At 40.6% G+C, this 15,319-nt stretch overlaps 1 protein-coding gene across 1 annotated transcript in view; it reads left to right on the top strand.

The window, feature by feature from the left end:
* The window catches only part of LOC126187853 (cilia- and flagella-associated protein 157), a 171,377-nt gene extending 156,487 nt beyond the window's left edge, over positions 1–14,890 (top strand). Inside the window, exons 9-10 of the mRNA XM_049929168.1 lie at positions 12,845–13,133; positions 14,402–14,890. Of these exons, the coding sequence (XP_049785125.1) occupies positions 12,845–13,094 (250 nt within the window). The 3' untranslated portion in view covers positions 13,095–13,133; positions 14,402–14,890. The remainder of the gene's footprint in view (positions 1–12,844; positions 13,134–14,401) is intronic.
* The last annotated feature ends 429 nt before the right edge of the window (positions 14,891–15,319 follow it).

Raw genomic sequence — 15,319 nt, 5'->3', positions numbered from 1 at the left:
ATCAACAACAATGGAACAAGGATAATGTGATGTTGTCGAATTAAATCAGGTGATGCTGACGGAATTAGATTAGGAAATCAGACACTTAAAGTAGTAGATGAGCTTTGCTATTTGGGGAGCAAAATAACTGATGATGGTAGAAGTAGGAAGGATATAAAATGTAGACTGGCTATGGCAAGGAAAGTGTTTCTGAAGAAGAGAAGTTTGTTAACTTCAAGTATAGAGTTAAGTGTCGGAAAGTCATTTCTCAAAGTATTTGTGTGGAGTGTAGCTGTGTATGGAGGTGAAACATGGATGATAAATAGTTTAAACAAGAAGAGAATAGTTGTTGTTGTTGTGGTCTTCAGTCCTGAGACTGGTTTGATGCAGCTCTCCATGCTACTCTATCCTGTGCAAGCTTCTTCATCTCCCAGTACCTACTGCAACCTACATCCTTCTGAATCTGCTTAGTGTATTCATCTCTTGGTCTCCCCCTATGATTTTTACCCTCCACGCTGCCCTCCAATACTAAATTGGTGATCCCTTGATGCCTCAGAACATGTCCTACCAACCGATCCCTTCTTCTGGTCAAGTTGTGCCACAAACCTCTCTTCTCCCCAATCCTATTCAATACTTCCTCATTAGTTATGTGATCTACCCATCTAATCTTCAGCATTCTTCTGTAGCACCACATTTCGAAAGCTTCTATTCTCTTCTTGTCTAAATTATTTATCGTCCATGTTTCACTTCCATACATGGCTACACTCCATACAAATACTTTCAGAAATGACTTCCTGACACTTAAATCTATACTCGATGTTAACAAATTTCTCTTCTTCAGAAACGCTTTCCTTGCCATTGCCAGTCTACATTTTATATCCTCTCTACTTCGACCATCATCAGTTATTTTGCTCCCCAAATAGCAAAACTCCTTTACTACTTTAAGTGTCTCATTTCCTAATCTAATACCCTCAACATCGCCCGACTTAATTCGACTACATTCCATTATTCTCGTTTTGTTTTTGTTGATGTTCATCTTATATCCTCCCTTCAAGACACCATCCATTCCATTCAACTGCTCTTCCAAGTCCTTTGCTGTCTCTGAAAGAATTACAATGTCATCGGCGAACCTCAAAGTTTTTATTTCTTCTCCATGGATTTTAATACCTACTCCGAATTTTTCTTTTGTTTCCTTTACTGCTTGCTCAATATACAGATTGAATAACATCGGGGAGAGGCTATAACCCTGTCTCACTCCCTTCCCAACCACTGCTTCCCTGTCATGTCCCTCGACTCTTATAACTGCCATCTGGTTTCTGTACAAATTGTAAATAGCCTTTCGCTCCCTGTATTTTACCCCTGCCACCTTTAGAATTTGAAAGAGAGTATTCCAGTCAACATTGTCAAAAGCTTTCTCTAAGTCTACAAATGCTAGAAACGTAGGTTTGCCTTTCCTTAATCTTTCTTCTAAGATAAGTCGTAAGGTCAGTATTGCCTCACGTGTTCCAGTATTTCTACGGAATCCAAACTGATCTTCCCCGAGGTCGGCTTCTACTAGTTTTTCCATTCGTCTGTAAAGAATTCGTGTTAGTATTTTGCAGCTGTGGCTTATTAAACTGATTGTTCAGTAATTTTCACATCTGACAACACCTGCTTTCTTTGGGATTGGAATTATTATATTCTTCTTGAAGTCTGAGGGTATTTCGCCTGTTTCATACATCTTGCTCACCAGATGGTAGAGTTTTGTCAGGACTGGCTCTCCCAAGGCCGTCAGTAGTTCCAATGGAATGTTGTCTACTCCGGGGGCCTTGTTTCGACTCAGGGCTTTCAGTGCTCTGTCAAACTCTTCACGCAGTATCGTATCTCCCATTTCATCTTCATCTACATCCTCTTCCATTTCCAAAATATTGTCCTCAAGTACATCGCTCTTGTATAGACCCTCTATATACTCCTTCCACCTTTCTGCTTTCCCTTCTTTGCTTAGAACTGGGTTTCCATCTGAGCTCTTGATGTTCATACAAGTGGTTCTCTTATCTCCAAAAGTCTCTTTAATTTTCCTGTAGGCAGTATCTATCTGACCCCTAGTGAGATACGCCTCTACATCCTTCATTTGTCCTCTAGCCATCCCTGCTTAGCCATTTTGCACTTCCTGTCGATCTCATTTTTGAGACGTTTGTATTCCTTTTTGCCTGCTTCATTTACTGCATTTTTATATTTTCTCCTTTCATCAATGAAATTCAATATTTCTTCTGTTATCCAAGGATTTCTACTAGCCCTCGTCTTTTTACCTACTTGATCCTCTGCTGCCTTCACTACTTCATCCCTCAAAGCTACCCATACTTCTTCTACTGTATTTCTTTCCCCCATTCCTGTCAGTTGTTCCCTTATGCTCTCCCTGAAACTCTGTACAACCTCTGGTTCTTTCAGGTTATCCAGGTCCCATCTCCTTAAGTTCCCACCTTTTTGCAGTTTCTTCAGTTTTAATCTACAGGTCATAACCAATAGATTGTGGTCAGAGTCCACATCTGCCCCTGGAAATGTCTTACAATTTAAAACCTGAAGAGAATAGAAGCTTTCAAAATATGGTGCTACAGAAGAATGCTGAAGATTAGATGGGTAGATCATGTAACTAATGAGGAGGTACTGAATAAAATTGGGGAAAAGAGGAATTTGTGGCGCAATCTGACTAAAAGAAAGGATCGGTTGGTAGGACACATTCTGAGGCATCAGGGATCACCAATTTAGTATTGGAGGGAAGTGTGGAGGCTAAAAATTGTAGAGGAAGACCAAGAGATGAATATGCCAAGCAGATTCAGAAGGATGTAGGTTGCAGTAGTTATTCAGAGATGAAGAGGCTTGCAAAGAATAGGGTAGTATGAAGAGCTGTGTCAAACCAGTCTCTGGACTGAAGACCACTCAACATGTTTAGGTTTACTGAAAGAGGAATATTAACTCACCCTAACTCTGATAATTAAGAATTTTGTAACCAGTTAACTAATACAATTCCCATTGTTAAATGCCGGTTTGATGGTAGCATAGGATATGTACTTTAAATTGAAGAAGAGAATTGGATACACACTGCAGGATGTAATACTACATGTTTAATTTCCTCCTTAGTTTTCACACATGTGACTTCAAATTTATGCACCTAGAATGTGTCAGTGCAATTTGATTTTGTCTTCTGATTGTTTACCCTAATATTATGAAAAGCATAGATTGCTACTCACCAGATAGTGGAAATGCTAAGTTGCAAATAGGCACAACAAAAAAGACTCAAACAAGTAAGCTTTTGGCCAAAAAGGCCTTCATCATACTTAGACAATGCACACACACACACACACACACACACACACACTCACACATGGATATGGACACACACAAACGCAGCTCACATAAACATGACTACACTCTTTGTCTGCCACGGCCAGACTGGGAGCAGCAGTGCACAATAGGAGAAGCAGACTGAGTGCTGCTTGTGGGAGCATACAGGGATGAGATGATGAGAAGGTAGGGTAACTAGGTGCAGTCCCGGAGTTAAACAGAGGGCAGATTTTGCCCAATGGCTTTTCTTACATCCTAGGACCCAGTGCTGTTTTCCTTTGTTACTATTTTCTAACACATTACTATACTCAGTGTCTGCCACCCTTCTTTCTCTTCTTCCCTGTGTTTCACTTGTTGCCTTCCAATCTGCACTGCATGCACTACTTAAGAGTCACACTGTATCAGTCACGTCATCCAGACACAACAGATGGCTATGGCTACAAGACCATACTGGCCATACTCTCACTGATATCATTAATCCTAGACCTTCAAGCTGATCATTCTTCTTGTGTCGCTGTTACATATTTTTGTGTTATTTTTCATACCTTCCTGTGTCACAAAAACTTGTACCTTATTGTACCAACCCCTCGCCACCGCACATTCCTCCTCTCTTATTCCAGTTCACACATTCTAAGTTCACCTAATCTAGTCACATCTGCTGTCTCCCTTCTTTACACTTATCCACCCACAGACCTGCAACCCCCATTACAATCTTTTATTCATTTTTTTCTTTGGTTTCATTGTGTTTTCACATCAGTATCTGTTGGTTATCAGCTTCCACTATTGGCCTACCCCTCAAGTTTCAGCTTGTTTCCCCACACTTCAGCTGTGGTTTTTCCTACATGCTTTGCTGTATTTTTGTGAATTTTTTGCACCTATTTCTATGCTATTTATGCATTGTTATCGTCCACCATGGATTCTTGCTCCTTTCATCTGTGTCAATACAGAAAAGTTTCCTTACTCATAGCTAGAACCCAGTCGCACATACTGTTTATGCATTGTTGCTTGGTTAATGGAATCACCGAAAATTGTCGACATCATATCTGACACTCTCCACCCTGTTCACCTTCTACTCCCACCGTGGAATACCACTATCTGCCACCTCTACAACATCCAAACCTCCCCCAAATCCCCTCACAGCTGACAAATCCTGCCTCACAGACCTACTACATTTACCCCACCCTCAAAAACTCTCTCTCACCACCTTACAAAATCCAGAACCTGAACAGACCCGAAAAATAGTCATGAATGTTTCCTCCAAAAGCCTTAGTCCCACAGAAGTATCAATCCTTTCCAAAGGCCTATACAGAAACAGACCTCCTGTGCCTTATCTCTCCAATCACCCCCACTTTCCAAATCCCACTGTCGGGCTACAGAGGAGCATACCCCTCATGACTCACCACAACCCATGGCTAGATTAACTGAATCACATTCTCTGCCAGGGTTTCAATAACCTCTCATTTGCCCTGAAATTATGAATGTCCTCACCACTATCCTTCCCACCCCTCCCACATTAGTATTCTGCCGGTCCATCCTTACAAAACCCCTGCTCCCAACTCCTTGTTTCATGGCTCATATCCCTGTAATAGACCTAGATGAAGATCTGTACCATATACCCTCCCACCACCACCACCACCACCACCACCACCACCTACTCCATTCCAGACACAAACATCACCTATCCCAGCAAAGGCTGGCCTACCTGTGAAACCAGCCATGTGATCTACAAGCTAAGTTGCAACCACTGTGCTGCATTCTACACAGGCATGACAGGCAACAAACTGTCTGTCCACATGAATGACCACTGACAAACTGTGGCCAAGAAACAGCTTGACCATCCAGTTGCTGATCATGCTGCCAGGCACAACATTTTTCACTTCAGTGACTGCTCAACAGCCTGCTCTATCTGAATCCTTCCTACCAACACCAGGTTCTCTGAAGTGTGCAGGTGGAAACTCTCCCTACAGTATATTCTATGTTCCCATAACCCCACTGACCACAACCTTCATTAGTCACTGCCCTTTCCCTAACTACCACCTCCCCTGCTTCCATCCCAGCACTACACAATTTTCTATTCCACTGATGCACCCACAGTCTTCTTAATTCTCTCCTTTTCCACTGCCCCCCCCCCCCCCCCCCCCCCCCGCCATCCTCCAACTTCCCAACTGCACTTAGCTCTAGCTGCCCTATACGTTCTCCACCTCGTCCCTGTACACTCCCACAAGCAGCACTTTGCCGTCTCCCACCACTAACAACCTTCTATCCCCACCCCCCCTTCCACCTTAGCCTCCTCCTTACCCCACCACCCAGATTGCTTCTCCCCTCATGCACTGCTACTCGCAGTCTGGCCTCAGCAGCCAGAGCCAGAGACCGTGGTCATGTGTGTGTGAGTTGCATTTGCATCAGTGCATGTGTATATATGTTGTCTAATTCAGATGAAGGACTTTTTGGTCGCAAGCTTACTTGTTTGACAGTCTTTTAGTTGAGCGTATCTGCAACTTATCATCTCCCCTATATGGTGAGTAGCAATCTATCCCTTTCATAATATTGTCATTATTCCATCCTGGATTCTCCATTGTTTAATTGTTTATCCTAAATACATTCCAATTTATAAGGCAGTGTAAATCAGATAATCAGTTATAGAAAATTGTGGACAGGTGACCATCCTATAGCAGTCTCATGCATGAAATTGGTTAAATGTCCTTTATTGAAACATGAACAGTGTAACAATATCATGTACAACAAGGGCTGACTGCACTCCTCCATTCCTCTCCCATACCCAGTCACCCAAAAATGGTAGCGTGCAGACCCCACCAGTGACAGTGACTGTCATAGAGATAAAACTTTCTGACTAGTAACAGTGAACCGGCAAGGAATATCTGAGGAACTATGATTTGGTGTGCTTTATCCCTGCCATGAACTTAGACATGTATCCTTCTTGTGTATATTATGGAATAAAGTGCATGATACACTTACCTGTGTCATTTCTCCACATTGCCTTTCTCCCATCCCGGGGTAAAATCGACACTGGTGACCTGCGACGACTGTGTAAGGCTCATTTTAAAGCTTCACATTCTGTTTGGATACTGTGCACAGATGATGGAGCCATCTTGCAACTGTAGAGCACTGAAATCCCTATGACAAGACAGTGACTTTCGTACGGATGTGTGTAGTGCTTCACAGCGAAATACTCAGAAACTGATACTGTTCAAGCAGGAAAATGATCACACTCAGTGTGGTGTCATTGGTGCTAACAGTACTACCTACAGTACCGAACAATGTATCCCTACAGACAATCTATTGGGTGATTTCATTCCGGGTTTCACTTCACATGTGTATCATACCAATACTAAGCACCTAGTTGGACATTTAAATTCTTCACTGTTCACTAATTTTGACATGCCTACCATGTTGCATCCAATTTCAGTCAAGCCATTTGTGCCGCATCATGTAGCCCAGCACCACATATGGATACTGTGAACTGATCTGTCATCCCCTCTGGACATTATACTGGCCGTTGGCACAACTATGCATCAGTGATATGACCGCCCATTTTGGTTCACAACTGAAGCTGCCTCCATTCTGCCCAGACCAACCAGTGATGTGATTTGTGATCACTAAGTGCATTCTGCCCACTCTTGGCTTCACAGAAGACAGTGCAAAATTCATTGCTTTGCTCTGCCACCTTACTGAACACACTGACATAATCAAGATACTATCTTGGTTGCTGTGGGTAGCAATAAATACAATGCCCCAAAGTCTGCACTGCTCTGTTGCCTTTCATGGACACCAAAGCAACAAGATCTTACCTTAGGTACAAGTGGTGATGACTTTGCACAAAAGCAAGTCATTGGTGAGCAAATTAATATTGGCAGACAGGATTTTTACCAATAATTTTCTGTTGAGGGCAACTGCAGCTGAAGTAATCCATGTTTCTGAAATAAACTGCTTTCAACTGATATGTTAAAAGTGTGTTTACCTCACATGTCAGTTTCTGAATTGGTCAATTTGAACTTTGATGCCCTGCTTGTTGTTGGTAACAGTATTTTATTTTGAGAAGGTTCAGTCTCCCTCTTTCAAGGCTTAAATGATTTACTGATGTATGTACAGCTGAAGATGTGATTTAAATCACAAAACTGGTTGTGTTCCTGTAAGAATTCATATACCTCTGAAAGCAGTTTATTTCAGAATCTAGGATTTTTGCCATTTTGCAATACCAACCATGTATAAATGCCACAGATAATAATGCTTGCAACTGTGACTTACAGCAGCTTTGTGACACCATCCATCCAGGCACAGCCAAACCAGACCAACCACACCCATCCAGTCCTGAGTATGACATCAACACTGCTACAGGGTATGGTGACCTTCAGCCGACCATGACAAAAATTCACAAAATTGATAACCATGTTTCATGCATTGCCATTCCTGTACAGGGACAGCTCTGCTAGTTCCAAACACAGTTTGGTGATGTGGTGCGCAACTGCTGGTTGCTGTGTGATTACCCAAAAGTCGTAGTGAGATCCACAATAGACACATTGAATTGTGATGAAAATTCGAGTAGCCATACATTGCAGCATACTGACAAATCATTTCATACGGCACCTCCTAGCAAAGTAGTATACTCTACATATTAAACCGCATACATAGACAGTATTTCCTCATTGGCATGGGTTCAGAATCAAGCATCTCACCCTCTGGACATTCTGCAGTGACAAGGGACATATCTGCCATCCAGTTCTGCACAGTGAATGACTCCTCTATTACTGTCCACAGATCCATGTCTCATACCTTGGATCTTGGCTCAGGGGAGTCATTTTGTGGAACTTTCTCATTGCATATATCACGGAACTGGTACTTGGAGCTGATTTTCTCTGAGACTTCCATCACTGTAGTATGCGGCACATTGCAACATGAAGACAGCAGTCTTTCTGTCCATGGTGACAGTGGTTATTGGCCCTCACAACCATGGTAGGTTTCTACTACCTCTCTCTTGAAAGACATGCAGTACCACAACATGAGTGATGAACATTAACAATACGTGCACGAATGTGTCACATCTCTGACCCTACTGCAACAACTCCAGCAACATTACTTCAATACAAGGTTAGAGTCAATACGTATACCCGCTACCTCACCCATGCCTCGGATCAGCATCTTTGATTGCAGAAAGGCATACGGGCAGAGACTGATGATTGAGGAGGACATTCAAAAGATAGCTGTCATCATACCCTTCAGTTTATATGAAATTTTGTACATGCCTTATGGCCTCAAAAAAATGACCCAGACCAGGCAGCAATTTATTCATAGTATCCTGTTTAAGCTCCCTTTTTGCTGTGCACATTTGCATGATATTCTAATTTTCTCTCCTTCATGGGAAAGCATAAGCTGCATCTCAAACAAGTTCTTGATGTGCCTGCTGACAATGGTGTCATCATTAATGATGGCAAGTGTCAGCTGAAAGTAGTCTTCCTAGGCCACGTGGTCAATGCCACTAGTATTCCCCCCTCCCTCCTGCCCCACATGCTACAACAAACCAAGTCATTAAGCAACTACCCTGTCTGTTAGATTTCCTAGAATTATGCCGTTTTCTTGGCATGATTAATTTCTCTGGCAGGCACATCAAGAACTTGTTTGAGATGCAGCTTATGCTTTCCCATGAAGGAGAGAAAATTAGAATATCATGCAAATGTGCACAGCAAAAAGGGAGCTTAAACAGGATACTATGAATAAATTGCTGCCTGGTCTGGGTCATTTTTTTGAGGCCATAAGGCATGTACAAAATTTCATATAAACTGAAGGGTATGATGACAGCTGAAAAGGAGGCGGTTTTGAAGTTCATCAGAGACTTTTATAGCAATTTGTATAGCAATACAGGGGAAAATTTGAGTGTATCTAATTTAAATGATATACCTAGTGTTCCAGATATACTCCCATCGGAAGTCAAGTGTGCTCTAGATAGCATGAAGAAGAGAACAGTGCCGGGTGATGATGAGCTCAGCGTTGACATCCTCAAACTGGCAGGAGAGGTAACAATAAATCACTTGGCAAAAGTATTTACTTCCTGTCTGCACTATGCTTCAATCCCACTATCGTGGAACAAGGCTAAGATTATTTTGATACACAAGAAAGGAAGTATTCACAATATTAAAAACTACCGTCCTATCAGCTTGCTCTCAATTTTGTACAAAATTTTTACAAAGATCTTGTTAAATCGAATTAGTTCCACCCTAGACTTAGCCCAACCTATAGAACAAGCTGGATTCCGAAGCAATTTTAGCACTATTGACCACATTCTGACCGTTAGTGAAGTGATAAGCAGAGCGAATGAATACCAACTGCCTCTCTGCATTGCCTTTGTTGACTTTGAAAAGGCATTTGACTCCGTTAGCCATGTAGCTGTCCTCCAAGCTTTGAGTGAGCAAGGAGTGGGAGCAGCATACATTGAAGTGCTCAGGAAAATCTACGAGAATTCTTCAGCTTATGTTAACATCGGCGAATCAACTCAAGAATTCCGCATCATGAGGGGTGTCAAGCAAGGCGATCCCATCTCCCCAAAACTGTTCTCTGCTGTATTGGAAATGGCTATGTCAAAGCTGAGCTGGGAAGGTAAGGGAATCAGAATTAATGGAAGAAGGCTTACCAACTTGAGATTTGCTGATGATATTGCCTTACTGGCCAAAGACTTCGCAGAGCTCCAAAACTTAGTTACAGATCTTGCATCGGAATGTCAGCTGGTTGGCTTGAACTTGAACCTATCCAAAACAAAAGTAATATCCAACAAATGGGTCCCAGCTGGAGATGTGAAAATCAAGGACAGTCTACTAGAAGAGGTCAGTGAATATGTCTACCTTGGCCAGATTATAAATATGAAGGGAGACATAAGACCAGAAATCTATCGACGCATCAAGCTTGGTTGGCAAGCATTTGGGAAGAATTCAAAAGTATTCAGATCAAAAATGCCAGTAAATCTGAAGAAAGCAGTATTTGATCAATGCATTCTTCCTGTGATGACGTACGGATGCGAGACATGGACACTGAACTCATTCACAAAAGGGAAACTTAGGACAGCACAGAGAGCCATGGAGAGATCAATGCTGGGCTATACAAGAAAGGACAGGAAAAGGGCAGATGACATCCGGTCTGTGACGAAGGTTAATGACATCTTAGAGAGAGTAGGTTCCTTGAAATGGCAGTGGGCTGGCCACGTCGCAAGAAGAAAAGACAACAGGTGGACGAAGCTAGTACTGGAGTGGAGTCCGAGAGAGCACCGGAGGCCTAGAGGAAGACCACCAGACAGATGGGACAAAGACATCAAGAAGATCGCTGGTAACACCTGGCAGAGAACTGCCCAAGACCGTCTCACTTGGAGAAGACTGCTGAAAGCCTACCTGAATCCACGACTCGAAGAGGCCACATCATCTAATGATTGAAATGGCTGATGATGATGATGATGATGACTTCTCCCTAATGTTGGTGCTTTACAATCACTGCTTACAGAAGTTCTAGCTGGCAAGGACACTATTGGTAAGTGTAAATTTGGGTGGATTCCACATATGCAACGTGCCTTTGATAAAATTAAAAACTGTCTCATACTTGCCACAGCCTTAATGCACTCATTGCCTACAGACCTATTAACTTATCAGAGGTGCAGTTGCAAACTCACAAGTTATTGACTCCCTTCACGATTCTACAACCAACTTACATAAAGAATGTTGTTCCATTCTGCATCCACCAAGCAAATATTGTGTCTTGTTTTGCAAAATTGAATTCAACCTTTCATGCCAACATCGATGAGGAAGATCATATTCGACCAATTACACAATCTGTTGCAGCGACCACTGACAGGGGCAACAGTTTGAATCAGTCCTGTTTAATGAACTATGCAACCTCTGCAATGTACGACATTACTGCACAGTGGCTAACCATCCACAAAGTAATGGCCTTCTGGAATGATGGCAATATACACTTAAAGATGCCCTTATCTGGCACAGAAATCACTGGATGAAAGCATTGCCTTGGGTACAATTATGCGTATGCGCCATTCACAAAGACGATCTCCGTGCCTCCCTCGTAGAAGTCCTCTGTGATGAGTTGCTTGCTCTACAGGCTTTGTGTTACAAATACCACTGATGGACAACTCACAAAATTACCCTTCCTCATCACACAAGTCAAACAACACATCACACAGCTCAGGATACCACCTTCACAGCCACACAGTTCTCCAAAAATCTTCATCCATATGGCACTGGCAGACTATGATTATATCATGCCCTGCACTACAGCTGCCTTATATCAGCTCTCACAGAGGCATCAGACTAGGCACTAACACTTTCAACATGTTGCTTCATGGTAAGCCTACCACTGTGGTAGTCAACCACTTAAAACCAGCTTGGGCCTAATATGATGTCAGCCATACTGATGACGCACAAACAACTCCAACCAACGCTGTTACCCCCTTCACAGCACAATGATGTGTCGCCCGGCTCAAACGCTGAGAATACCATGTTCCAGCTAGACATGCAGCACTTTCTGCTGGATGAAATTGAGATCAAACTAGTTGATGATTTCCTCATTGTTGAGGGACAGCCTAAGAAAGTCAGACACTGATAACACCTTCATGTTGCAACTATATGTGGAGCACTTTCTCATGGATAGCACAATGTCACCTTCCCCGTCAGTCTGCCATGCCCACACTCTAGCCCTGCACCATTGACAATCATCGCTGACCTCCACCTCACCTCAACAAATACCATCTATATACCAAAGAGCAGGACGGCATCATTGCGCCGTCCCATCATGTTCAAGGAGAAATGGTCCAACTGCGCTCTGCGTTGGAGCCGGCCATGGCACAGTTGACATGCACGAAGGTGTGAAGATAATCGCAACAGCAGAGTTCCCTGGCTTTCTCCTTCCCCAGTGCTCCACACTCACAGGAGGGGGGTGGGGGGGGGTCACTCTGTGGGGATTCTGCATGCAACAGTAGCTGGTGCAGTGAGAAAACTCTGACTAGTGACAGTGGCCTGGTGTGTAACATCAGAGGAACTTATATTTGGTGTGCTTTATGCCTGCCATGAACCTAAATTTGTATTCGGTGTGTGTCAGTTATGGAATAAAGTGTATGTTATACATACCTGTGTCATTACTACATGCTACCTTTATTCCATCCCAAGGTAAAAACTGTGGTAGTGTGATATTTGCCTTTGTGAAACTTCACGAACTTTTGGACACAAGTACTTAAATCCATATATGTATACAATTTTACCACAGAGATTCAAATGGAACCAATGGTTTATATACATTATTACAATATACTAAATTACAAAAGAATAGCTATTATTGTTTATAGATTTAATGGCTGTTATTCCAGACTTCTATTAACACAGAAATAATTCCATCCAAAATCTTCTAGACAGGATACAATGACAGAAACTAAACTACCTATCCCTATTTCTGTATGCTGAAACAAAGAAATTATGTTAAAAAAGATATAGGTTTGGTATAATTGGCAACATTTCTTTCAGCAGTTTCCTTCTTATTTCAGAGATAGAGCCACTAGTGCTGTCACAATCTACGGAACAGGAGATCTTGGACTAGTACCAGCACCTATGTCAATTAGAAGTTCACATGCTTTAAAACCCAAAAATAATATGACACCGACAGCCACAATTGAAATTACAGGGGATGAAAATGTAAAATTGAGACCAAAAACAGCTGGACCCCGCTATGGTGTTACAAAGGTACATGGTTTAAAGCCTCAGTTTCAGTCTCAATACATGGAAGAAGATAAATAAGGGACCCGCTAACTGAGGTCTTAATTAATTAATTCAGAGGTAAGTGGTTCTTAATATATTATACTTGCAGTGTAGTGGGTATACTAGTATGAACAAAATTTTCTCCCTTGTAGTTTATCTTTATTTGATAATCTTGAAAGCTTAATAAGGGCGACTATACATCACTTCTTTGCCTTATGTAAAATTAGTTAGTTTTTTGAAACCATAAAAAATGTCTTATTTAATTTGAATGGTTACCTGTACTTACAAGGATCTTTTATTTTTCTCTTAAAATGTAAAAATCTTGCTTTGTTGTTTCTACGAGCAGAAGAATTTACTATGACCATGTGCAAATAGAGAGTCTTGAGAACAGTTCTAGAGTAATTCTCTAAGAATGTTTGGAAATTAGAACCAATTGTACAAATCATCCTAGACATAAAGGGATATATTTTGAGACAGACTCTTTTTTATTTCAGTAACCAGGTGTCTTGATATTTATAATGAAAATTCACTATTTCTGTTCTACATTACACTTCCTATCTTATTTCAATTTCATCGCAGAATTAAGAAATGTATCAGTAGACAGTGTGTACATTTTCTTACTCTTTGTGAAAGTAAGCAGCTACAAAAATTATTTAACAGTCACCATATTCAGTATTACTTCATGAGATGCCGTTCTTAAACTTAAATTATTTATTAATTTAGCACTTTATTCATTACAATTGTAATACACATCAGCACCCTCTGAACTGCAAAGAGTGCTACATGCCATATACTTTTAATAGAAATAATTTAAATGTATTATGAATGAAACAAGAAATGTTGAAATTGTATAGTAGGCCTACCAGTAATAGAATAAAATTCTGATTTTAGATTTCTAAACATTATTTTATACAGTCCTTTTGGCTGTACAACATATATATTTCCACTATGCACTATGTTCATCATACATTATAAATTTATTCAGAAACATCATTTGCATTTAGTATATCATCTGAAGGTAAGTTTCTTTTTTAAAAAATATTTCCCTGTAAGCTATACTGAACGTCACTACCATGATGAATTAATAATTTTCCAATTATATGCCAAATATCTGACTTATGAAAACCAACATTAGTTGATACAACATGAGCTGATACAAGTCACAATAATATATACTGTAAAAATGAAGCAATGTGTTCTGATCTCACAGGTGACAACAGTAGTGATCTCACAATAACTAATGATCTTTTCATGTGTAACACATATTTTTTCCAGTTAGAATAATTTTTAAAATTATATTGATTTTTGTTGTTCATATGCTTGAAATAATCCTCTTTTGTTACAAGGAGATAACCAAGAATTCTGGCTGGAAGGTACAAAATGGTAGGAAAGAAAGCCACTCAAGATGAGAAATTGAACAATGGGCAGATAAGACAAAAACAAAGTGTTGATTAATCTAGATCATCTATCTGTCTGTTTGGTCAGACTAGCATTACTTCTCAACACTTTCTCTGTGATTATACTATTGTTTGTATTCCAACAATGATTTTATATTACACATTAAGGGCTTGTTTCTCATTTTGAAACTTCTTTGAAAGTCATGTCATTTCTGTATCTTTCAAAGCCTATCAGAACTGTCTTTAAATAAGATTCTTTCTTGATTTTACTCAAAGTTTTGTTATTGATGACTGTGCTGCATTTGGCCATTGCCTTTCCCTGTGCTAATAATTTAGATACAATGGACATGGACAAGGGGCAAAGCATTGTTCTGCACCTCCATCCATCGTAGTTAGCATAATTTATAGCCCTTTCACAGTTGCATTTTTTGTGCGACTCAGTAGTGTTTATTTATTTATTTATTTGGTATTTTAGTAGAACTGTGATTCACTGGCCAAATTTATTTTTGATAATTTTATTTTTGATTTAGGACCAAAAACTATGGTAGTAATGTATATCTCCCCCAGCCCTTTTGTGAACTGCTAAACTATGATATTAAGTGTATTTCCTGCTTCCCTTTTGTGAGCTGTTACATATCACCATTACAGATGAAAATGTAAAACAGCTTTTTCTGTTTTTATTTTACTTACCACAATGTGAAAACAATAAATAAATGAGCTGATACAAGTCACAATAATATGTACAAAATAAATATTAATTTTGTGATAAGTATACTTCCCATGTCTCGTGAAGAAACTATTTTGGTGGTAAGGATACTTCCCAAGGGCCTTAAACAACATTATTTGGTCTTATGTATGCTTCTCATG

This window comes from Schistocerca cancellata, chromosome 5, assembly GCF_023864275.1.
Source record: "Schistocerca cancellata isolate TAMUIC-IGC-003103 chromosome 5, iqSchCanc2.1, whole genome shotgun sequence".
Taxonomy (NCBI): domain Eukaryota; kingdom Metazoa; phylum Arthropoda; class Insecta; order Orthoptera; family Acrididae; genus Schistocerca; species Schistocerca cancellata.
This window is presented reverse-complemented; position numbering and strand designations above follow the sequence as displayed.